A 23,401-nucleotide genomic window follows, 5' to 3' on the forward strand; every position below is an offset into this window, starting at 1 on the left:
GGCCTCAAATGGAAGCCGATACATCCGCTTTGGCTGGCTGCATTATTATGGCCACGGCAGTTCCCATTCCGTTACAATTAAGGCATGGGCGCATATTAAACGCCCCGGCCTAGGTCAATGAACAGCACTCGGTGTGCTAGAGTAAACACTAGTGCAACACTCTAGCATTTAGCTGTGGATGCCGCATGTGGCAAAAGCTAAAGAGTAGAGTCAGTCGCCTGCAGCTGCGGCGCAGTGTCAACATCTGGTTTTTCTTTATTTTTCGCACATCTCTGCACATGTGCAACGCTGGCGAACGCATGCGCCCTGCTTGAGGTTGTTTTTTTAAGCATAGAACTAAAACCAGAGACGCACAGATACCGGGTATAAATAAAATATGTAAATGCAGCACAGCGATTTTGACATATTTGCAGACTAGCTGAGATGGATCCCGAGAGCATTGACCGCGCACACAAGCCACCACACATGTCACATCGTTGGGCCATTAGCATGCGCTCTGCCCGAGTACAGTAGGATCTGGGCATTGGCGTACACCAAGCAGATATCCTTGAAAAACAAGGAAATAGCTAATCTGTTAGACATTACTTTTACTTTTTGGTAACTCTATCAAATTGTAGGTAACAGGTGTATAATAATATCAAAAATATAAAACTTTCCTATCCTGGCTTTCGTACAAGCCAATTAAGTATCACTTGGAAACACCTAACAATTAAAAATTAATACGAACTTAAGAAATTGTACATTTTCCATTCGTGTCCATCGTGGCCCACGACAGTTTAAAGGTGTCTCTTGGAAATCACTTGGTTCTTATGGTTGCTTCCTGAAGTAGTTAAAAATGGCTCTAGCCAAAATTCCAGTCATGGAAGGTCACAGGCACGTTCTGTAAATAAAGCCAGTTTATTATTAATTTGCTAGAGGATCAACCGGTCGTATGCTTACTCTTCAAGTTGACCAACTTGTGAGCGTGGTGGCGAAGATTCGCCTGGTTTGGATTTTGGAGCACTCCAGCAGCGGCCTCCTTAATCATACCATCTATGCTCTGGAGAAGCCAATCCTTTTTCGGGCAGGTAATGGACAAACGATACTCGCCATCCGATGTACGCGACACCTGCCAATCGGAGACGGGCATCTCGTCGTCGTGGCTTTCATTGCTTTCAGTCTCCTCCTTTACATTACGCCGATAAGAAGGGGTGCGTTTACGAGACTTTGGCGGCTTTACGTCCGGCTCCTCCTCCTCATCGGAGCAGGCCGGTTCGGATTTACGCTTCTTTCCAATAATTTGTCGCTCGTCTTGGTTGCGGTCTCGTTTCGGGCACGTGCAGATTTTAACATTCAAAACCTGCTGTCCCACAATATCCCCACTGCAATGAAAATCAATATAAAGTCTTGATTTCTACAAAAAAAAACGTAATCGAAAAACCTACATACCTAGCGTTCTCCAGACAAAACACCAAGCATGTTTCCTTTCGGCCAAAACACGAATTTTGGCAGACAAACTTAAAGGCCAGCGTCTGACGAACGTATCCGGGACTGCGGCTGCCAGAACGGCACATATTTAGAGGAATCAGAACAGAGTAGCGCTCAGAAATGCCCTTTCCCTGGGCAGATCCACAATAGACGGTGTTGGGATTCTCACAGCGTAGCAAGCTTTCGCGCACTTTTATGTTCTGGATGGTCGCTGCAAGATAGGATTGACATATTAAATGGAGAACTTCTTGTCTTCCAACAAAGATTAAGCTTACTTGACTCTACACTTAGGTGATTCTGACATCGCAGCACCGGACCGCTGACATCCTTGACAAAACAGAGGAAGACACGGAGATTTAACGGTTGAATGGGCATCTTCGCCTTGAACTGAACGTCCACGTTAAAGGTCTTGTTCATCCGGATATAGAGTTTGTTTAAGGCCACCGAGAACATCCAGTGAGATTTTGGTGGTTCATCCAGTACCATGCTGAAGTTGTAGCCGCCAAGGTTGTGGTTCTCCAGCTTGGGCAATGTATTCACCTGAGACTGCAGATCCTGCAGCATCATCTCACGCAGCACGGATTGCTGCAAAAAAAGAGGGAATTGATATTAGTACGTAAATATCACTAGTTCCGATGGCGAGTTTCCCACTTTGCGCTCATAAAGCTGATAGAGCTTCATGTCGTGTCTTGTTCGCTATTGACTGAATGGACGGTTTTCCCCTATACTTTTGTTTAAGTCTTTCACAAGTGATTGCAATTTTGGGCTGATTTTAACGACACAAGGGAACGTTCCTTGGCCTCCTCCTAATCAACGAGATAAGTACGCTCTGCTTAACTCTCGCGCTCAAACTGAACCCCTGTGGGACTGTGACGTCATGTAGCTCTTATGAAATTGCAGCAGACCGGCCATCCAAAGTGGTTGAGTCATAAGGGGAATGTCGCTGCCGCTCTCGTTGTTGCTTCCAACTCACCCCGATTTTCACTATCGTTGGCCAACGCAAAGCATTCTCAGTTGGTTTTTGGCCGGCTAGCGAGTAGCATGCATTCCGCGATGTGTCCAGATAGTGTCCGGCACTTTGACAAGTCCTTTCGATACCATCAGTTGGTTAAAGGAAAAACAATTAAGCTGGCTGTAATTGATACTCCGTGAAAGCAGTGGTCTTTCAGTCGTTATCTATTGTTCGGCCAAGATGAACCTCACCAGCGATAGAACACACCGGAGCATGGTGAAAATGCTGACGATTACACTGGTGGCCTTTATGACACTCTTTGGACTCCTGGCCAATAGCTATCACCCCCGGAGCCGTGAGAGATTCAGGTTTAACAAGTTTTACTTGGCATACGCAATGCTGTGGACCATTGGATTCAGCACTGTCTACGGTCGTCAGATCTACAAGGAGTACAGCCAGGGGCAGATCAATCTGAAGGATGCCATTACACTCTACAGCTACATGAACATCACTGTGGCAGTTATAAACTACGTTACACAAATGATGATAAGTCACCACGTGGCCAAGATGATGAGTCGGGTGCCCTTCTTTCAGACCCTCAAAACCCTACGTCTCGACAGCCGGTCCTTGTATACATCGATTTCCCTGGCCATGATTAAAACCATTGGCTTTCCACTAATCCTGGAGGTGGCCTTCATCCTACAGCAGAGACGAACACACCCAGAGATAGGTTTGATCTGGACCCTCTACAGACTGTTTCCTTTGGTCATTTCAAATCTGCTAAACAACTGCTACTACGGAGCCATGGTCGTGGTGAAGGAGATGCTGAAGGCACTGAACCGGCAACTGGAAGCGCAGCAGCAGGAAGTGAATCTGCTGCAGAGGGAGGATCAACTGGAGATGACTACAGCCTACTACCGCATGCAGCGCTTCTGCTCGCTGGCAGACGAACTGGACAAGCTGGCGGGCCGCTACAAGGTGATATATTTCCATGCCGGAAAGTACTTGACCCCCATGTCTCTCTCCATGATCTTGTCGCTCATCTGCCACCTACTCGGCATAACAGTTGGCTTTTACAGTATTTACTACTCAATAGCAGATGCCTTGATCGCCGGCAAGGCCTTCGACGGCCTAGGAGCGCTCATCAGCTCAGTGTTCCTGACTATCTCCCTGTCGGAAATCACCATGCTTACGCACTTGTGCAACAATCTGTTGGTGGCCACCAAGCGTTCAGTGCTCATCCTGCAAGAGATGAACCTTAAGCATGCGGACTGTCGCTACCGGCAATCTGTTCATGCCTTCACCCTCTTGGTGACTGTCACCAAGTACAAGATCAAACCACTCGGCCTATACGAGCTCGATATGCAGCTGATTAGCAACGTTTTCTCGGCGGTAGCCAGCTTCCTCATCGTCCTGGTGCAGGCAGATCTGTCGCAGCGATTCAGGATGCACTAATTCCTTTTTAACTCACCTGGCTGAACTGCATCAGATTTCCAGACTGCAAGAAAGAAGATTTCAAGTTAGTAAGAATATTTATGTCGATTAAGGATCTGCTTACATTTAGTCCTTGCAGGAAGGCCATCGGTTCTGCGTTTCTATTAATGAAAAGGACTAGTTAAAAAAAGTAAGAACCAGCTTTGCCCAGCTACTCACAAGTCACCCGCTCCGTCCACCACCTGTTCGATGCTCAGCGAATCCGCGACCTCCGGCCTTGACTCGACGGAATCCAAGGAGGCTTCATTTGTAACGGTCGCCTGCATGTCTCCGTCCGAATCAGTGCTGAAGCAGAGAAATTAAAAATAAGTGTTTAAAATAATCAAGCACCAAAGACTGCGATTTAGATAATCAAACAAACACAATCATGTGTGCTGCGTGCGTGAACAGTGCAAGTACAAGCGTGTTGCTACATGCACAGTTCCACATCAACATGTAGCGGAATTACCTGACTTTGTGCCACGACATCGCTTGTGATATATACATTCCGGAAGACAAATCTGCGACAAGTGGATCGCAGAATAAATAAAAGTAGAGCGCAGGATAATGTTTATAATCCCGCGTTCTTTTTTGTTACAAATAACCAGCAGCGTTGGTATTTTAGCTATTTCCCCGCTATATCTGGCGGCTAGCGGGTATTTTACTAACCAAAATTAGCGTTATTTTAGCGTTTAAAAAGCATCTAGGGGACTCAAAGACTAAATTACGGAAGTGCCAGTGTGGCTTTCTTTTTTTTATTAAGTTGCACAGCGACACATCAGAGCGCCAACTTTGAAACTTGTGCTTAAGCTTTTATAAATATTGAAATCTCTTTAGAGGTTTGACGAATGCGTGCCCAAGGAATGCAAACGGTTTAATCACATATCCTGTCCAGGGGTTGTTTACTCTTCCGTAAGAATGGCGACTCCTTAAATTATAAATTTCTTGGTATTAAAAAATTATAAATTCTCAAATTTGTCCCGAAGCGTTTTAAGTAAAAGCCATCAAGTTATATAAAGCTTACAACGTACAAATATATTTACAACTCTAAAATATACAGAAACGCGCTACTGGCACAAAAGTCTTATAAAGCACACACAGATTAAAGCTCTAATATTTTCCATTCGTCACGTCATCGTTCGACGACTCATCTTTTCCCTGATTCTGGGCCGCCTCTGTCACAATGGTAAGGTCAGAGCTCGATTGCTCTTTCGCATGTCTGTGGAGAAAAGGAACAGCACAAGGATGAGAAAGTGTACAGTGAAGATGTCTCTTACTAAATACTTATTAAATTATTTAGTAGTTTATTTTATATTTGAAATTTAGAATATTATAAAATGTTACCTGTAAAACACATAGTGCTGCAGCATAAAGAATATATCGAAGAGCACCGAGAAAAGACCCAGTCCAAATTTGGTGGGATCCCCGAATATGGACGCCCAGTCATCTGGATAGAAATCACAATTTAACTATATTTCTTGAATAATCAAGTATTTCCATGCCTACCATAGTTGTGGCCATTCAGGATCATCTGTAGCATACTCAACGTGCCGCCTGTAAAGTCCAGCAGGATGTTGCCAATGCTCCAACCGACGGTGCTCTTCCTGCGGTAGTTCATCAGTGCCTGTGGCACATACTTGATGATGGTGATCGTCAGCTTCACGTAGCTGCAGTAGTAAAGGAAGTCCAGCCAGTGGATGACGGCACCTCCAGCCAAGCCGGCGGACACTATCACGACCACTGCAAAGATTCCCAGGATTCCGTAGGCCACAAATGACACCTTCTGCTGGCCCCTCTACAAAAAATAAGAAAAAATGAAATGGTTTATCACTTTAGAACACAATATATAAAAGCGAACAAATTGGTTAGTTCTTATCTTACTTTTACTTTAAGGAAATATCCGAAGTGATTAATGCTTAATTGTTATTGTTGATTGGTGCCTATTAATGTTTGTACTTTAATTACCTTTGTCGTTGGTTGTCTAATAGTGATTAATGATGTTTCAAAATGGATCAACTTCATTCTACTTTAATAATTCGATTTAAGGATATTTACCTCGTAAATAAAGCACTGAATTATCGTAATGCTGGTGGCGAACATGGCATGCAGCGAGAAGAACACATCATTTAGCATCACCGGATTCAGGCCATGTGGATGTCGTGCCTCGTACTCGTCCTGCAGACTCTCGATAAAGTAGAGACCACAGTTGAACAAGCTATACAGGGTGAAGCCCACAATGTTCAGGGTGAGGAAATCAAAGTTGAGCCCCTCCACTGACTTCCGGCGGTAGTTAACCCAAATCTGCGGATAGAAGGAGACAGACCAAGCCACAAAGTACACCCATCCGAAAACGATTGAGGTGTAGATGAGTCCCCGCGACTTGGCCACTGTCACCCGTACAAAAACGTCTTCTAGACTATATTTAGTGAATGAGATTAATTAATTAATTAATTAGTAAATAAATAAGTGGCCTTCAGTAATCTCTGACTCACTCACATTTGCGCACTTTCAGCATTGGCTTCAGCAGTAACTTGAGCGAAGCCTGCGTTCTGGCCTGTTATCACAACGGTCTGGTTTTGGGTGCTGCCGGCCGGGTACCAGAATGTGGTAGGATCCAAACCCAAGTGGTTATCAGAGTCCGTCTTCAGCTTTACCTGTACATCATTGTCCAACAGTTGGCTGTAATTATAGATTCCATGTTACTGCAGTTTTTTATTTCATGTTTTTGTTGCAACTCACTTGGCAAAGACCACAAACGTCTCGTTTGAGTGCAGAAGAACGGTGATGTCATGTGAGTCGACGGTCAGTCGACTGGTTGTCTGAGCATTTCCCAGGGAAACTGTTGGAAAAGAAGATTAGAATTTCCCCCGTTAACAATACCCTTATAAGGTTGGTTTAGCGATCACCTTACCTGTGGCCAGGAGCAGCAGTGCCAGGCGTAGAGAGCTCAGAAGTCGATGCATTCTCGTTTGAGTTTGATTATTCTTCATTCATGCGTGAGTCTTCGTCTCCAGACTTGATTGCATTTTCTTCAATGGAGCTCTGTAAATTGTATAGGGAATGAAGTCAATTGGCGACAATTAAAGGGGAATCGATTCCAGGGAATCTTGAAAACTCCTCCAGGCGACTCCTCCTCTGGCTCGATCGCCAAGGCAATTTAACTTGATCACTTATTGACTCCCAATGGCTCTTATTCATGAATCACAGTTAAAGAAATTGATATTTTGGCTTTTGTATACATATTGTCACGAATAATGCCTTACAGAAAAAGAAAATTATATATATATTTTAACCAAAAAGGATTAAACAAAAACAAGAAACCGGTTTTCATCGGTAAGAGCTAGGTTCTTAAAGTAAAATAAATTCACTATTCTGAGCCTCTGATATCAGGTTGAAAGTATGTGCTATTTTTACCAAAAAGGCTGAACCACATTTATCAAAATTCTCGATCTGCGTGTGTATCGCTCCCCTAGAATTTTTGCGTCGAGATAAAAGCGTTGAGTGAGCAACAGGTAGAGGCAGCCAGGCAACCTTCAATGCTCAATGTTACAACTTTGCAATTAGAGCAAAACTTTGGCACGGCACACGATTCGATCAAGCACTCACTTCACTTTATAAGCAGGAAATACAGGGCTTTGTCGGTCAGTCGTAAAGGCAAAGATTCCAGACTATTTATATTGCGAGATCTTTATGGTCAGGGCCGTGACTGGGCATTTGTATAGAAGTGTAAATACCGCGTGAGAACGGGCTGGGCTTATCTTAATCAATGAACCTCCAGATAGTGTCAATCGCTTTATTCGAATTATTGCGCTGACGCTAAAATTGCGGCAGTGTGCCGGAATCTACAGATAGCCCATAGATTGGCCAATGCACTGCGATCGGACAGAGATAAGCTATGCCGGGATCAGTCTGTCAAAATACCTATGACAAATCATGATCAGAGGCGAACTTAGATGACATATATAAAGTATTTTGATTAATTTTTATAGCTATTGTAGTGTATAAAAAACTACATTCTAAAATTAATATTTTCATAAACTTTATACGACTTTAACTCGATACCTAAGAAGTTGGTAAAGTTTTAAATATAAGAAAGCCAAAAGTTTGAAATTGGATCAGGAGGTCGTTTTTTAAATCGTTCATAACTAACCAAAAAATCCATTAAATTCAATTCGGAAAGCTTCCCTGTGTTGGATTTTATTAGGTTAACAAATCTGCATATTGAATTTAAAATTTAACAAAATTTAAATTTTTGGCAATTTTTCAAAATTTAGAAATTCTCGAAAATTTTGAAAAAATTAAATTTCTGCCGGTCATAGCTAGATCGTTTCAGCAGTTTATCCTGATCAAGAATGGATATCATTTATAGGGTCGGAAATGACTCCTTCACTACGTTTCAAGCTTTTGATTAAAATTATGAGGGTATAACATAATACGGAAAGTATTAAAAACATATTTCAAATTATGATCTTGACATAAAGATTATGCGTGAACGAACCAGACATCTAAGAATTTATTTTTTCTAAGAAATATAATCATTTGTAATGCATCGCTGGGAAAACCAATTGCTTGAATGACATCCATCTATACATTATTCAACACACGAGATGCGGCACTGAAATGCGTCTGTTACAGCCGGATTAGAACTTTCACTGGCGATTGACTGAGAAAGCACTGCGGAGTGGAGTTTGAGATTTTTTGCTCTGACGTCGTTTTGATTAAGATTCCCGGACAGGTAACGTTTTAACAAATATTAATGTGCTTAGAACACAGACTGTTTGTGCAGAGATAATTTTTGTACATACGATGGGGAGTACTCCCAGCACTCACTCCGTCACTCACCGACGTTAAAACTAAAGTTAAACAATGCTTATTTAACTGGTAATTAAACTGGTAGGCAGGTAGCGGCGCGATCCGCTGGCGGCTCTCCAGAGACTGAGCGCAGCGCTGATGAATGGAGCCGTATAAGTAGAAATATTGGAGCCGTGCAGTCGCTGCCTCAGTCGACGCAGGCAGCAGAGACAGCCAATAACAACAACAAAAATCAGCAGGCAACCGGCGAGCGGTCTTTACACTTTTTTTGTTAACTTTATTATACTTTATATTTTGCACTTGAGAAGGAACCCCTCATCACTTGAAAGGGTACTTCATTTTCTATAAACAGCAGGGAATCGAGCAAATATTTGGACAACACATTTTAAAGCTGGTTTCCAAACTTCAAAATATTCTCTTTGAGACACTTTAAGAAATTTAAAAAAAAAGGTTTACAACTGTCAGCAACAGTTGGTGCTCAATAAATGTAACTTTACAGACTTGATTAGTTTTCTACAAGTGCACTAAAAATAAACTCTAGTCGACTATTTGAGATCAATCCCATTTCAGATTGTTTCATTCTTCCAACTGATTGGATAATCCAACGTAAAAGCATATTTAAAAAACTTTATTAAAGAATACACATTTTTCAAGTTCATTAATCTCAAATTTGTAGGGCATTTGTTGTAAAGTGCTACCTCTGAAACTTCTTATCAGCAGTATAAACATTTTGAGGGTCTTGCAGAAACAGGCATTTGATAAGGTCCATGACGAAGAATTATCAAGCTCGACTAAATGTTATACGAGCCTCCCCCATTGCCGACTAAAAATAAGCTTAAACTAATCAACAACAACTATACACACACGCGGTTCACTTTCTATTGTAAATTTGTTCCACTTGTGCCCAATGCATATACTTTGCAAGCAAATCGAAAATTTGGCACGGAAATTGGAAATTTGCCAAGCCAAGCAAAACTTGGCCAGCAATATGAGGCCCTTATCGACGCTTCAGCTCTCGGTCTTCCAAGAGATCCCACACAGAGAATTGGAATACCCCAACGAACTGGGGGTTCATGTTTCAGACTGATTACATACCAAACTGCAGTCGGGGTAAGTTGAGCTGTAAACCAGTTTAATTTGCACAAATAACAAACACTTGGCTCAATTTACGATAGTAAAAAGGGTAAATCGAACAATACACTTTCTTTGCTAAAACTAGGCAGGCACTCAGACTGCCATCTGGATTGGCTTGGCTCCCTCCGTTTATAGTCTTGTCTAAGGCACTGATTTCGTGATGAGTCGATGGTTAAATAAGTTAATGGTCGATTGCAGGACACTATATACTATATAGCTGCTGGCGAGTATGCGGTCTGATTCAGTCGTCACTTGGTCACTGGTTTTGATTCTGATTCTGGTTCTGGCCGGCGCGTCGGTTCTTTTCGAGTATCAAAGCGCGACTGAATGCGACAAGAGAGAATGTAAGTATATAAATAGGAGAAACCAAAGATAGGCGTTCGCTCACCGATAGCGCTCATAGAATCCCACGATGGTGCCCAGCTCCTGCTTGAAGAGACGCACAAGCATGCTGTCAAAGCCCTCCAGTTCCGGCAAGCTGAACATGTTAAACTGCAACAGGTGGTCCTTTGAGGAGTCCGCCTCCGAGTACACGGCCAACCACTTGGGGATCTCCTCGAGTAGATACGGATTGGCGGGCACCAGAGCATTGTGCGTGTGAGCAGGAGGAGCGTACAATGACGCCTCCGGTCGAATGGCCTTTGGCGGCTCCGCCGACGTGGTGTAGACGTAGTAGGACGTCAGGCAAGGGTGTTGCCGCTGACACTGCCCGGTATACTGATTCTCGTAATAAGTGCCGTGCAGCTTGGACACTACCCGCCGCCAGCCGACTGGCAAGCCCTCGCGCTCAAGCGGATGGTTCCAGTGCGTAGTGTGCGCGTTGTGGTCAATGTAGTACTTTCTTCCATGCAGCGTATACTGGGTGGCCCATCCTGGCGGAAGGGGTAGCTCCTCGGGCTCCGTGAGCGACTGCTGCGAGGGCACCTTCTGCAGCGATCCATTGGCACTGCCACCAGTCCCGCCTGCTGCGCTAGGTGGTGTCCTGGGTGGAGCGTAGAGCGATTGCACTGAGGTAGAGGCGCCACGAATGCTGCCCGAGCTGCCACCACGACCGCTTCCGCTCAGAGATCCTCCACCGCCTGCTGTAGGCACCGCCAAGTGACCTTGGTGGTGCGGCTGTGGAACCACGGCCAGCGTGGCCGACGATGCCGTCGTGTTGCTATAGATCGGCGACTCCGAGCGCTGCGACTGGGTGGCGCGCATCGAGGAGACGCGGTACGGGTTTTCGTATATTGGATATGAGTCGCTTGAGTAGCTGCCGCTCAGGTGCGCCGCCAGTTGCTGGTGCTGGAGCTGCTGTTGTTGTTGCATCGGAGACCTGTGGAAACAGAAGGCGGATTTTCGTAAGAACGTATTTAAGTCGAATTATTACCTTCTCCTTCTACTTAAGGTATAAAAGCATTGTTTATTGACACCTGTATCGCAAAAATGGTTATGAAAAGTTAGCGATTTGTAAAACATTTTAAAGGCTTTAACTTAATTTGTAAAAGCAATTACCTCTCCGTTAAAGCTAAACAATTTCTCCTAAATTTCTTGATTTTTCTTTAAATTATGTATGACTTACCTAGTGGACTGGTACCGCGGCTGTCGCTCTCTGATCGACATGGCAGCCGGATCGAAGCGCAGCGTGGACCCAAAGGGCGTCGAGGCGTGCTGTTGGTGGAGCTGCGGATGTTGCTGCTGCTGCGGCGGCGGTAGGGCGTAGTGGGCGGGCGAATGCGGACGCTGCGGCAACTGCAGCATGTTGGCATAGCTGGCGCTGAGCAAGCCCTGGTCCGCATCATAGCTGGCGGCTGCCATGTGCGGATGCGGATGCTGCTGCCGTTGGGTGGTGGAGTAGCTGCGTTGGAAGGCACCGCCGCCTGGGCCTACCGCAGAGGATGTGGTCTGAAGCAGCGGCGAGGACTGCTGGCGCCGCATCCGCTCGATCTGTTCGATGTTCACGTAGTTGCTGCTGCTGCTGCCCTGGCTCAACTGGTTGCTGCTTGCCCGGAACTGGTGCGGCGGCAACGGCGGATGCGTGTGCACATGCGGATGCTTGTGGGGCAGGGAGTGCGGGAGCTGGTGCGGGGTGTGCGGCTGCAGCGGGAGCTGGCTCTGAGCGCGCCTGGCATGGTAGTAATCCGGCTGCGAGTCCGTGCAGGAGTACGTGTTCCGACTGGTGCTCGAGCTGCGCGGATGAAACTCGCAGCTAGGCGAGGTGCTAGCACAGCGCTGGAGCGACTTTTTCTTGGCCCTCTGGTCGCTGGTCCACACATTGATCACCGGGATCTCTGGCGGAGTGTCCTTCTTCACGTACTTCCCCACCACGCCCTCCTTGTGTGCCTGGGACTTCTCCTTGCTCCGGCGCGAGAGCATCGTCGGTTTTCGGTTGCACAGCAGAATCGTTAAATAGTTCATGCAGACTCTGATCTCGGTTTGCCGTCTTTGTTTTAGACCATTGTTGGGCTAAAATTATGCTTTTGGCCAAGTTTTTGTTATTCTGCGAGCTAGTGTTGGTAAGCCCCACCTGATTTCAGACTTTCTAACACTACTCCGAGGTCAGTGTGGCCAGGTTTCGCAGGGTGTAGCTAGACAACACTGCTCGCCAAGTAAGTAAATCTCTCTATTTTATTATTTAAATGTCTTGTAATGATGCATAGTTTGTTTATTATTAATAATTGATATAAATAACAACTCTAATGTTTACCCAAAGTTGAAAATTCGTTCATGTGACAACAGAGTGCCTCTCAAAATTTGTTGATGCCGGAATGACGAACAATAGCTTAGATTTCTCATCAGCAGCGATGGAGGTCAAGGAAGTGGTCGTAATTGTAAAATGGAGCGGCAAGGAGTACCCGGTGGACCTCACCGACCAGGACACTGTGGAGGTGTTGCGCCATGAGATCTTCCGCAAGACCCAGGTGCGCCCGGAGCGCCAGAAGCTGCTTAATCTGAAATACAAAGGTAAGTCCTTGTCACGAGGATCCGTGAGATTTGGAGGACTGTACTGAAGCCCCGACATTGCAGGCAAGACAGCCCCCGACAATGTGAAGATCAGCGCCTTGGAGCTAAAGCCCAACTTCAAGCTGATGATGGTAGGGTCTACGGAGGCGGACATCGAGGATGTCCAGAGCCTGCCCGATGACATTGGCGAGGTGGTGGACGACTTCGACGACGCGGAAGAGCGCGAGGAGTCTGTGGAGAACTCCGCTGTGTACCTGGCCAAGGTTCAGCGCCGCGTGCGTGACTACAAGATCAAGGAGCTGGCTCCGCCGCGCGAAGGCAAAAAGCTGCTGGTCCTGGACATAGACTACACCTTGTTCGACCACCGGTCACCGGCAGAAACGGGCACCGAACTAATGCGACCGTATCTGCACGAATTTTTGGCCTCTGCCTACGAGGACTACGACATCGTGATCTGGTCCGCCACCAGCATGCGCTGGATTGAGGAAAAAATGCGTCTCCTGGGTGTAACCACCAACGAGAACTACAAGGTGATGTTCTACCTCGACTCGAATGCCATGATCTCGGTGCACGTGCCGGAGCGCGGCGTGGTGGATGTCAAGCCGCTGGGCGTGATCTGGGCCCTGTATAAGCAGTATAGCTCCAGCAATACCATCATGTTCGACGACATTCGACGTAACTTTTTAATGAACCCCAAGTCCGGCCTGAAGATCCGTCCCTTCCGACAGGCGCACCTCAACCGAGGCACGGACCAAGAGCTGCTCAAGCTGTCCGACTACTTGCGAAAGATTGCCCACAACTGCCAGGATTTCAACTCATTGAACCACCGTAAGTGGGAGCACTACCATCCCAAGAAGAACTCCTGAACTTCCGCGGGAGATTTTCTCATTTCGATTGCACTCGTTTGTAAGATTCGCTTAGGTTTATTAAATTAAGATGCATTTTGTACGCAATGTGTCCCAGCCTAATATTAGAGTGTGTATCCGCCCTGGTCGGCCCAGTGGACGCGCCTGGCCTCCAGGTACTCCTCGTGCAGGCGCCGTCGCTCGTCCTCGAGCTTAGCCAGTCTCCGGTAGCGCTGCAGCACCATGCCGCAGCCGAAGAGCAGGGCTACCTGGCAGATCAGCCAGAAGATGAACAGAGCGATCAGCAGACTCTGGTTAATGCACACGTTGTCCAGATGCAATTGGTCGTCGATTCCTGCGATTAGCAAAACTCCTCGCTCGCCATACATGTAGCTGTTGGCGTTGCTCTGGTCCGGACCATGCACCCGGATATTGTAGTTGAGGGGAAGCTCCTCCTGGACACCAGTGCCATTGACTTTGCCAGGCGCCTGCGGTACCACGTCCATCACGGTGGAAATGTAGACAGGGTTCTGCACTCGCAGCTCCTCAGGACGTCGCTCTGACTGATTGGTGGTCACTTGTCGCCTTTTCCTCTGCCAGGATCCACTTGCACAGTTGCTGGGCGAGCACCGCTCCACACAAAACCGAATCTTCACATCAAAACTGACATTGGATGTGCCGGAAAACTTGAACGCATGGAAGCGTGCACGCAGCATGCTCTTGGTAGCGGAGTGAACTCTTTCCAGAGCCGGAAACACGCTGGCATCCGTGGGACAACCACGTTCATCGATCAGCAGAACATAGTTTTCGTTATCTGCTGTCTTAGCCACCAATGAGGTAGCCCGGAAATCTGGCAATGGAGCTAGCTGAAGCTCCAGGTGCTCGGCCAGCTGGTTTTGGCTGTACTCCGCCACGATCTGAAGCTCCAGATTCTGGCCAATCTGCACGTCATTTGTCTCATGCTGATGGGACAAATCCACTATCTGAAGGGAGATGGTGGGCTGCGGATGGGGCCCAGAGCTGCTGTTGTAGAGTACCACACCTTCATGCGGGAACATGCTGCGCAGATTAAGAGGGAGGTTAATTTTTTTTGTAGAGGTATTAGGAATATGCTCACTGTTCGGCGTACTCCAGCGAGGACTCCAAGGCAATGGCACTTGGTACGTGCTCCGTGGCATCCACGCTGCTGTCCCGCACCGAAACACCCAGCGAGGTGGTGGCGTTACTCTGGATGCAGCCAACCTTGATGAGCCGGTCACCCTGGGTTTGCACATTTGGATTGTTCTGAATGACCACAAGGGCCGATATGAAAGTTCTATAAACAGTTTTACAGGGGTTTTTATGAAATATGATTGAGAAAAGAGCAAATAAGTCCCTCTATAATTTATAATAATATCCAATTCCCACCTTTGGTATGCCTGCGTCATTTCATAGGCCCGCAGGATGCCGCAGCGGTTCTCTTTGACTTCGCTGCCGATCTGTAGTGACAGAAGGACACTTCCGTTTCCGGAACCCCGTGCCAGGCAGTCCTTTGAGTGCATGCTGGCATACATTTTGCCGACGAACCAGTCCTTGGGGTTGTATTTTATGGACATCTCCTCGCGCGTACAGAAGACCCGGACTACAGGACAATAAAAAATTAAAAGAATTTTAATTTTAAAAGAAGATTAGATTAGATTCTTTTAATTTTTTATGAGAAATAATACCCACCATCGAGGCACTTGACGCGCCGCATGTAGACAGAGTTATCTCGGAGTTTGAGGCTTCGCGGACCCAGCGAGACGATGTCCTCGGAGTGTAGGAGACATTCGGATAGGGACAACTGGTTGACATAGTGGAAGGAGACTCCCTGGCAGTAGAACTTGGCCTCGTGCGTACACAGCGCCTGACACTGCAATACGAAGGGTCATCAATCAATCATCCAACTCCATCGATTGCGATTACAATCATAACCCGCGACAACCCAAGCGCGGCGGACACACCTCTTTCTGGGTGAGGCCCAAATACCTGGCCTCCGCGTAAATGAAGCTGCTATTGGCATAAAGCTCATACGAGCAGCTGTCGCTCTCCGCCGGCCGTTCATGGCACTGGTTCTCCATGTACTCCTCGTCGTATGGTGCGGCTCGGAAAGCATCCGGTTGGATCGTCTTGTCCCTGTCGCTCAACATGCACCTGCCCAGGCGGGGTGAGGGACTCTGGCCAGGACCATCCCCGCCGCGGAACCTGCAGATGAAAGAATGGGGTTAAAGCGGATATACCTGACTGCCTAAGGGATGAATAATGACATGTTCCCTGACAAAGATGGGAGGACTACGCAACTGCTCGGGCTTACTATTTATAAAACCTATGAAAACACTTCTTATAAGATAGTTTTATTAAACAAATGTAAAATATTATAATTGTTATGATCACCGGTAATTCCGTATTATTATCGAATGCATTTTACCTGTTTGTTCTACTCAGAATTTATCACTGAACCTGAACAAAGTTAACCATTTAAGCGTACTACAAATAAACAAATTCCTAACCTATCCCATCAGTGGCTCAGGGAGTGATGTCATAACCCGGTGGAAAGCCTCGTCTGTGCATTAAAAATGCACGACAAAAGCAATTAATATGTCCGGCAACAACAACTACACAAAGAGCTAATATGTCCGACAACCAAAACAGTCAATTACCGCTCACGATTGTTCCGATACGAGGGCGCAAAGGAGGCGGAGAGGCATCTGAATTGGCTTTCGAAGAAGCAACGCTCGGCGCACTCACGCCGCGTGACCAGCGTCGGAATGGTCTTCTTGCTCTGGAACACCAGCGTGCTGCCGGGGATTTTGGTCAGCGCCCATAGACGACCTTTGCACGCATCGGGAACTGCAAGAAATATATAATATATATGTGAGTTGGAGGCGGGACAAGGTCGTATCCGCCCCATCCGGCGGTCGGCATACTCACCGCGGAGGCAGGTCTTTTCGTAGAACACGGCCTCGGTGTCGGCCACCAGGGGCAGTTCACCTGAAATGGACAGGTAACGCGAGGTGCGTTCAAAGTACGAGTAGCCGTGACACTCGTCTGTGTCCAAGAGATGAACGTAGGCTATGCAGTCCGGATCCTCGTTGCAGATCCTCCAGCAGATTTGGCTAACCGGGAGATCCTGCTCCTGGCCATGAGCCTTAAAGTTTCTTCCCGATTGAGGGACATAGATAAGATTGTCCTCATTCAGATACTCTAGGGGCGGTCGGAATCCAACGATTTTCTGTAATTGCAACTGATGCAACGGACACTGGAGGAGCAGGGCTACTGGAGGGGAAAATGGTTATTGGAATGTCATAAATGCGGCTCTATGGGACTCGCATGACTGGAAACCAAAACATTTTTTAAATTGCTTAGTCGCCATAATAGGGATCGAATATCTATTTCAATACTTTAAGGGGAAGACGGTTAGCTAGTCTTGTGCACATTGTTGTGACTGGGCATCAATTAATATGAAATGTTTACGCATTACTAAGCAATCTGTAAATCAGTCAAGCATCTTTCAGCTAAAGCTTTTGGTATTAGCTAAAAAGTAATGATTTAATGCATAAGCTAAATACCATACCTAATCTCTTTGTTTCGACATAGAATAGTGAAACATAAGCAAATATCATATTTCAATAGATAATATAGGCATGTATTTCAAAGTATATTTTAAAGCCTTAGTTTCAGAGATTTAAAATCTAGAAAGATCTATTTTTTTAAAAAAGTAATAATTCAAGATGCTTGCTTAAAGATCATAAAACACAGATACTTATATTATTATAGAATTTCGATTTTAGTTCTAAGAAAATCGGAATACTAAATAATATAATCAGTAAAAGTATCTTTTAACAGTTACTATGAAGAGTAAGTACTATGATTAGTAATGAACTATGATCAGTAAGTATTTATGACAAGTTAGGAACTATGAACAGCAAGTATGTTTGACCAGTTACTAACTTTGAACACTAATAAACAATGACTTGCAACTTTTGTAACACAACACATTTCTGAGACTTGGCCGGCGGAAGTCACTTCGTTCCGGGGATGTTTGAACCAGTTGGGAATTATATGTCACATGTACGAGACTTGTTTTGGAACAAATTTAGGAGCAAGCTATTTGAACGAAAATATAGAGTTATTCTTCTATATAATTTTACTAGTACATATATAGATCGAAGCATGGCGAATCGGTGGACTATATATATACATCATATATATAGCTGCCATAGGAACAATCGGACGATTTATAGAACTATGATTAGTAGTTAACTATGACCAGTAATTAACTATGAGTAGGAAGTAACTCTGAACAGTGAGTATCAATGATCAGTAAGTAACTAAGATCAGTATGTATCTATGACCAGTAAGTATTTATGAACAGTAATTACCTATGAGCAGTAATTCACTCTTAACCCTAAGTATCTATGACTAGTAGGTAACTATGATCAGTAAGTATCTAGGACCAGTAAGTATGTATGATCAGTTACTAACTTTGAACACTAATAAACAATGACTTGCAACTTTTGTAACACAACACATTTCTGAGACTTGGCCGGCAGAAGTCACTTCGTTCCGGGGATGTTAGATCCAGTTGGGAATCATATGCACAGATGTGCCAGATTTGTTTTCGAACAAATTTAAGATCAAGCAATTTGAATGAACCTATAAAGTTATTCTTCTATATAATTTTATTCGTATATAAATCGGAGCATGGTGAATAGGTGGACTAGATATATACAATATATATAGCTGACATAGGAACAATCGGACGAATTTCCAGAACTATGATAAGTAATTAACAATGACCAGTAATAAACTATGAGTAGTAAGTAACTCTGAACAGAGAGTATCTATGATCAGTAAGTAACTAAGATCAGTATGTATCTATGACCAGTAAGTATTTATGAACAGTAATTACCTATGAGCAGTAACTTACTCTGAACCCTAAGTATATATGACCAGTAAGTAACTATGATCAGTAAGTACCTGTAACCAGTAAGTATGTATGATCAGTTACTAACTTCAAACACTAATAAACAATGACTTGCAACTTTTGTAACACAACACATTTCTGAGACTTGGCTGGCAGAACTCACTTCGTTCCGGGGATGTCAGAACCAGTTGGGAATCATATGATATGATGATTAACTATAAACAGTAAGTATCTATGACCAGTAAGTAACTCTGAACAGAAAGTAACTATGAGCAGTAAGTAACTCTGAACAGTAAGTATCTATGACCAGTAAATAACTCTGAACAGTAAGTATATATGACCAGTAAGTAACTAAGATCAGTAAGTATCTATAACAAGTAAGTATGTATAATCAGTTACTAACTTTGAACACTAATAAACAATGACTTGCAACTTTTGTATCACAACACATATCTGAGACTTGGCCGGCAGAAGTCACTTCGTTCCGGGGATGTTAGATCCAGTTGGGAATCATATGCCATATGTGCAAGACTTGTTTTGGACAAATTTAGGAGCAAGCTATTTGAATGAAACTATGGAGTTATTCCTTTATGTAATTTTACTAGTATATAAGTCGAAGCATGGCAAATCGGTGGACTATATATATATATATATATATATATATACATATATATAGCTGCCATAGGAACAATCAGAAAAATTTTAAGAAACAAAATTTTAACTTTTCCAGTTTTCAACAGAATTTCATCAAATTTTATATATAGCCTTAATATATTAATCTATAATTGTTTCGGCGTGCCGAAGTTAGCTTCCTTTCTTATTTTTATTACTATTTTAGGAAATAAATAAATCACTAGAGACTCTAGAGTAACTAATTATTTTCAAAACCCTTGTCGAACTCATGTTACCCTTTAATTAATTGCAAATGTTTTTGCTCTCAGCCCAAGGCACTTCCTTGTCTGGGTCATTCGCGTATTCAAACCAATAAAAGCTCGTTTCTCAGGGTGTTTGCTAATAAATCTATAATAACAGCTGACATGCACATCTAGCTGGCGGGTTTTTCCCTCCCCACCATAACAGCCCCTTGTAAATTGATCTATGCAGTTTTGGTTTTCGTTTTCCACTTTGCTATTGAATGCAAATTGCAAGTGCAAAAGTGATGCGATCGAAGGCATCTACACAGCACGCGGAATGTATGAAGCGGCTAAAAATAAAGCTTCAAAAACTTTAAAGCCGCTTTACTTGATTTTGGCCAATTAGCGAAGGGTACAACTGCAGTTAAGGTAATAGTATTGCAATATGGGAATAATGCAAAACTCTCTGGGGTTAGAAGTGTAAAACGTAGTGAAGGAGTCATTTCCGACCCTATAAATCATATACATATATTCTTTCTATCTCAGGCACCAAAACAAAATTTTAAAAATATTTGAAATTTTTCCAAAAAAAGATAAGGGGTTACATCGTTAAAATTCTGACTGAGTATCCAGATTTATAACCCTAATAAAAACTAACATAGAAGCGATTTCTGAATTGAAATTAATGCATTTTTGGCTTAGTTATTATGATCGATTAAAAATTCGGTCAAGGAACTACAAGGATATACTAACTTCCTCTGCATTTTTGGCTTAGTTATAATCAATTAAAAAGTCGGTCAAGGAGTTACAAGGATATCCCAACTTCCTCTTAGAGTTTAATCAATGGGAAATAAGAAATAAACCAACAGCTTTAATATTCTGTGTGAGTTTTAATTTTACATAAGAATTATTGGCTGTAAAAAAAACCCTTTCAAAGGTATCATTTTAAAAATTTAATGCACCCATATTCAGTGCTATTATCTTGACCAGATCTGTAGGGGATATACTACTGATGGAGATGAGTCTGGGGACTCGAACTCACCGCAAACACTCTGCTGCAGCATTAACAAAATCGCTGCAATCGCTAATTTGCATTGCCACGGGGCCGCGGTTCTGGGCCCTGATTGGGGCATTGTTTCAGATGCGTTGCTGTGGTGGCCACCGCCAATCGTTTGGCATGCTCGTCTAATAAATTGTAATTGATTTTCGGCTAGGGCCCCGTGTACTAGGCTCGCATTTGCCGTCACACTAACACACGGCACAGACACTATTTATTCACTGGCTTTTTGCCTGTTTGGCCAGGCTTGTTTGCGGGTTATGTTTGGCACAGTTTAACACTTTCGGCACGTGCACGGCCAGTTGGACACTCAATCGCCTGCGGATGTAACTATTTGCATATGCAAACAGCCTGGGACCGGGAGTAGGAGCCACTCCAAATCAGGAGCTCCTCATCAGCCAGACTCCGCCAGTATCCTCCGTATCCTGTCGCTGTTCACTTGCCATGAAATATAAATTAGTGCGATTCGCAGATGTGGGTCAGACAGGCCACTGACAGTAGCAGCATCAGCATCGGCATCAGCAGCGTTGTGCTAATTACTTTCAAACACGTTCATACATTCCCATGCATTATTTATTCGATTTTAAAACATCGTATGGCTGCGGCTGCGGCTTTGGCTTTGACTCCTGCCACGGCCATTAGTCGATTGCACTTTGTTTTATCTGTTTAGTTATGTATGTATTTGTTTAATTAGCCCGGCGATCGCTTGCAGGCAGTACGTCTGACTCGCGCGACTCTCGACTTGCAAATAGCCAAGTGGAAACTCAGATCATGAGCTCTCGGCCGGGTCGAGAGATCCCTCACAGCGCCAGTTAGACTCCGGAGCGTTGCGTATGTAAATGATACCGATGAGTATGAGTGCCTCTGACGCACCAGCAGCTATGCATGGAGAGAAAATATGTGTATTTACGAGAGAGAAATGCAAAAAAGATCTCTTTAAAATGTATTGAATTGATGTAGGAGAAGATTTTTCTAATGTAATGTATCTTAGAGGCCTTTTACCTTTATTTTTTACTGAGGAATTATGAGACTTCATTGTTTGCTATCATTTCATAACATCATTTACAAGTATAACTTATAACAAGCAAGCCCAATTCATTCCTTACATTTCTGAATCTTCTTACTTTGAAGATCTTTTGAAATTCTCAAGTTTTCTCCCAGTGCATCCCGCGGAAAAATGCTCGATCGAGCGTCGACGTCGCGGCTAACCGAGCGTATGAGAAATTTCGTGTCGCCGAGATTGCTGATTAGATCGCTGGAGTGTGTCGCGCGCGGAGCAGCCACCGAATTGTTCGTTGGCTCAATTTCAATGTGCAATAAACAAAACTATTTGGCGCTAGGCTGCCTCAAAAAGGGAGCAGGGGAAAAGGGCTGGGCAGGCCTGGGGCACGGTTTAGGTTGTATCAACAACTGTATCTGTATCTGTATCTGTCCAGGTTGTACAAGTATCCATCAAATACACATCGCATCCGCTGCCGTTACTCTGTCTGTTTACACAGTTGCGCCCAGCATCGCCCAGGTTTGGATTCAATGGCACTTTTAACAGTTCAGTGGTTTTGGCGTTGACAACGTTTGTTTCCCTTTTGTTAACGACTGCCGCAGCCAGTTGCTTTCGAGTGATAAATGTCTCTGTTCTGGGCCCCCTTTCTTTGCCGATTGTTTATCGCTAATTAGTAGCAGGTAGCCTTTAATTATAGTGTCATCAAAGGGTCTCCCCTAGATACGCTATGTGCGTACGTATTTGGCACTGTGCGTGACCTTTGGCGGTTAGCACACGGGGAAACCTATTGGCAAGTTGGCCAAGGTCGCTTCACTGCCTCCACGATTGCGTAGCCGTTGCCTCAGCGTCTTGGTTGAGCGGCGATATGACAGCCACATCGGTTGACATTAGGAGCCCTAGCGCTTACCTAATTCAATGAGTTCCCTCTGACTTGAGAAAGGTTCAACAGATAGAGAGGGCTTTTCCTCAATAAGTAGGTTATACATTCCTAACCTAAGTTCTTTTCACCACATGGCAATATCTTTTACTACTTTACTTAATTAGTAAAAACGATAAGGCTTTACAGGGCACAATTTTACACAATACTTTCATAGAAAATTATACTTTTTCCTATTCCAAGTTCATAAACTATTAAGACCTAGCATTTTTCTTGTACTACTCTATATCCCATAATCCCTTTATTGTAATAATTAAGGAAACATTTACTTTACAAACCATAAAAAACGAGAAACACTAGCCATTTCGTTTAATTTATTAACATCTGCAGCACGGATCCCTGTCCGACTTTCGTTTTCGTCGTGGACACACTGCGTATACGTAATAATTCATAGGCATTGCACACGACATGCAATAACTGCGCAATAATTGCCCGTTGCATGCAGCTGCAGGCCACGCCCCTGCAGCATTGCCGCTCCTCCTCCTCCAGTTGGCCATGCAAAAACCCTGCCCTGCAGTACTACAATACAAAACAAAAAAAAAAGGTTCTTAAATAATGTGAAACATTCAGTGGCGTGACACGGCAATCGGCAGCAGCAGGACGAGGTGGCATGAGCTTAAATTCTTAACAAAAGACTGCCACAACAACAACAACAAAAGAGCTGTAAGTTTATTTCCCGCCCTTTCCACCAAACTTTTCCAGCGCTCACCTTGAACTATAAAGCGGCATCCGACTGCGTGGGCATGCGAGGTGGCGAGTTGGTGAGGGTGTCAAGTGCCGCCTGAATGACGCGTAAAAACACAAGTTGCCAACAGCAAGCGGCTAAATAATAACACACATATCGCAGCACGGGCCAGAGAGTTGGGCCTAATTAAAAATTCCAAAAAGTCAGGGGCGCCCCGGAAGCTAGAACATGTCTGGGATGACATGAAAGCTTCTGCGGCCTGGTTCAGAGCACTCGGTCTGTCAGTTGGACTCA

General features: G+C 44.5%; 6 protein-coding genes across 12 annotated transcripts; 2 read left to right on the forward strand and 4 right to left on the reverse strand.

The window, feature by feature from the left end:
* Positions 1-567: 567 nt before the first annotated feature.
* Positions 568-4,536, reverse strand: p53 (transcription factor p53). 2 transcript variants are annotated; one of them, XM_020961555.2, is made up of 8 exons: positions 4,362-4,536; positions 4,073-4,198; positions 3,978-4,014; positions 3,891-3,917; positions 1,743-2,052; positions 1,429-1,678; positions 940-1,361; positions 568-880 (listed from the first exon to the last, which is right to left on the reverse strand). In XM_020961555.2, exons 1-8 carry the CDS (start codon positions 4,397-4,399, stop codon positions 858-860), a joined length of 1,233 nt encoding a protein of 410 aa, XP_020817214.1. In that variant the 5' UTR covers positions 4,400-4,536; the 3' UTR covers positions 568-857. The 2 variants fall into 2 exon arrangements, with proteins under 2 accessions (XP_020817214.1, XP_086693157.1); XM_086837031.1 differs by lacking the exons at positions 3,891-3,917; positions 3,978-4,014; positions 4,073-4,198; positions 4,362-4,536 and adding an exon at positions 2,119-2,224.
* On the forward strand, positions 2,515-3,908 carry Gr94a (Gustatory receptor 94a). The gene has a single exon (XM_020961964.2). The coding sequence runs from the start codon at positions 2,660-2,662 to the stop codon at positions 3,872-3,874; it is 1,215 nt and encodes a 404-aa protein (XP_020817623.2). The 5' UTR covers positions 2,515-2,659; the 3' UTR covers positions 3,875-3,908.
* Positions 4,537-4,901: 365 nt separating the features above from the next.
* Positions 4,902-10,161, reverse strand: Ctns (lysosomal cystine transporter cystinosin). 4 transcript variants are annotated; one of them, XM_086837029.1, is made up of 8 exons: positions 9,800-10,161; positions 6,804-6,934; positions 6,632-6,731; positions 6,389-6,571; positions 5,948-6,308; positions 5,399-5,687; positions 5,237-5,339; positions 4,902-5,111 (listed from the first exon to the last, which is right to left on the reverse strand). In XM_086837029.1, the coding sequence occupies exons 2-8, from the start codon at positions 6,880-6,882 to the stop codon at positions 5,003-5,005; spliced, it is 1,224 nt and encodes a 407-aa protein (XP_086693155.1). In that variant the 5' UTR covers positions 6,883-6,934; positions 9,800-10,161; the 3' UTR covers positions 4,902-5,002. The 4 variants fall into 4 exon arrangements, with proteins under 4 accessions (XP_086693155.1, XP_020817802.2, XP_020817801.2 ...); XM_020962143.2 differs by having other exon boundaries at positions 8,698-9,806; XM_020962142.2 differs by lacking the exon at positions 9,800-10,161 and adding an exon at positions 8,735-8,866.
* On the reverse strand, positions 9,816-12,420 carry sav (scaffold protein salvador). The gene is made up of 3 exons (XM_020962141.2): positions 11,403-12,420; positions 10,227-11,156; positions 9,816-10,161 (listed from the first exon to the last, which is right to left on the reverse strand). Exons 1-3 carry the CDS (start codon positions 12,236-12,238, stop codon positions 10,095-10,097), a joined length of 1,833 nt encoding a protein of 610 aa, XP_020817800.1. The 5' UTR covers positions 12,239-12,420; the 3' UTR covers positions 9,816-10,094.
* Ublcp1 (Ubiquitin-like domain-containing C-terminal domain phosphatase 1) lies at positions 12,292-13,752 on the forward strand. 2 transcript variants are annotated; one of them, XM_020962144.2, is made up of 3 exons: positions 12,292-12,429; positions 12,534-12,784; positions 12,848-13,752. In XM_020962144.2, exons 2-3 carry the CDS (start codon positions 12,589-12,591, stop codon positions 13,648-13,650), a joined length of 999 nt encoding a protein of 332 aa, XP_020817803.1. In that variant the 5' UTR covers positions 12,292-12,429; positions 12,534-12,588; the 3' UTR covers positions 13,651-13,752. The 2 variants fall into 2 exon arrangements, with proteins under 2 accessions (XP_020817803.1, XP_020817804.1); XM_020962145.2 differs by having other exon boundaries at positions 12,387-12,429; positions 12,560-12,784.
* On the reverse strand, positions 13,688-22,125 carry LOC110191318 (uncharacterized). Of its 2 annotated transcripts, none has more exons than XM_020962139.2 (8): positions 20,471-22,125; positions 16,579-16,923; positions 16,308-16,497; positions 15,612-15,852; positions 15,340-15,520; positions 15,037-15,250; positions 14,747-14,944; positions 13,688-14,688 (listed from the first exon to the last, which is right to left on the reverse strand). In XM_020962139.2, exons 1-8 carry the CDS (start codon positions 20,559-20,561, stop codon positions 13,755-13,757), a joined length of 2,394 nt encoding a protein of 797 aa, XP_020817798.2. In that variant the 5' UTR covers positions 20,562-22,125; the 3' UTR covers positions 13,688-13,754. The 2 variants fall into 2 exon arrangements, with proteins under 2 accessions (XP_020817798.2, XP_020817799.2); XM_020962140.2 differs by having other exon boundaries at positions 16,579-16,920; positions 20,471-21,329.
* Positions 22,126-23,401: the final 1,276 nt, after the last annotated feature.

Source organism: Drosophila serrata, unplaced genomic scaffold (genome assembly GCF_035046125.1).
Source record: "Drosophila serrata isolate PLE 108 unplaced genomic scaffold, ASM3504612v1 contig_295, whole genome shotgun sequence".
Lineage (NCBI taxonomy): Eukaryota > Metazoa > Arthropoda > Insecta > Diptera > Drosophilidae > Drosophila > Drosophila serrata.

Bases quoted from the DNA above. Each gene is read 5' to 3' on its own strand.
- sav (XM_020962141.2), bottom strand. From the start codon at position 12,238: ATGAACTATTTAACGATTCTGCTGTGCAACCGAAAACCGACGATGCTC. The intron at 11,157-11,402 runs GTAAGTCATACA...CTGTTTCCACAG, and splicing joins CCGCGGTACCAGTCCACTAG to GTCTCCGATGCAACAACAAC. The intron at 10,162-10,226 runs GTGAGCGAACGC...TGTCGCATTCAG, and splicing joins GGATTCTATGAGCGCTATCG to TCGCGCTTTGATACTCGAAA.
- Gr94a (XM_020961964.2), top strand. From the start codon at position 2,660: ATGAACCTCACCAGCGATAGAACACACCGGAGCATGGTGAAAATGCTG.
- Ublcp1 (XM_020962144.2), top strand. From the start codon at position 12,589: ATGACGAACAATAGCTTAGATTTCTCATCAGCAGCGATGGAGGTCAAG. The intron at 12,785-12,847 runs GTAAGTCCTTGT...CCGACATTGCAG, and splicing joins GCTTAATCTGAAATACAAAG to GCAAGACAGCCCCCGACAAT.
- LOC110191318 (XM_020962139.2), bottom strand. From the start codon at position 20,561: ATGCCCCAATCAGGGCCCAGAACCGCGGCCCCGTGGCAATGCAAATTA. The intron at 15,853-16,307 runs GTAATTGACTGT...TTTCATCTGCAG, and splicing joins TATCGGAACAATCGTGAGCG to GTTCCGCGGCGGGGATGGTC. The intron at 14,945-15,036 runs GTGGGAATTGGA...AACTGTTTATAG, and splicing joins ATGACGCAGGCATACCAAAG to AACTTTCATATCGGCCCTTG.
- Ctns (XM_086837029.1), bottom strand. From the start codon at position 6,882: ATGAAGAATAATCAAACTCAAACGAGAATGCATCGACTTCTGAGCTCT. The intron at 5,688-5,947 runs GTAAATATCCTT...TATTTTTTGTAG, and splicing joins TTCAGTGCTTTATTTACGAG to AGGGGCCAGCAGAAGGTGTC. The intron at 5,340-5,398 runs GTAGGCATGGAA...ATTTCTATCCAG, and splicing joins CCTGAATGGCCACAACTATG to ATGACTGGGCGTCCATATTC.
- p53 (XM_020961555.2), bottom strand. From the start codon at position 4,399: ATGTATATATCACAAGCGATGTCGTGGCACAAAGTCAG. The intron at 3,918-3,977 runs GTAAGCAGATCC...TCTTTCTTGCAG, and splicing joins CCTTCCTGCAAGGACTAAAT to TCTGGAAATCTGATGCAGTT. The intron at 1,362-1,428 runs GTATGTAGGTTT...TTTTCATTGCAG, and splicing joins TTTTGTCTGGAGAACGCTAG to TGGGGATATTGTGGGACAGC.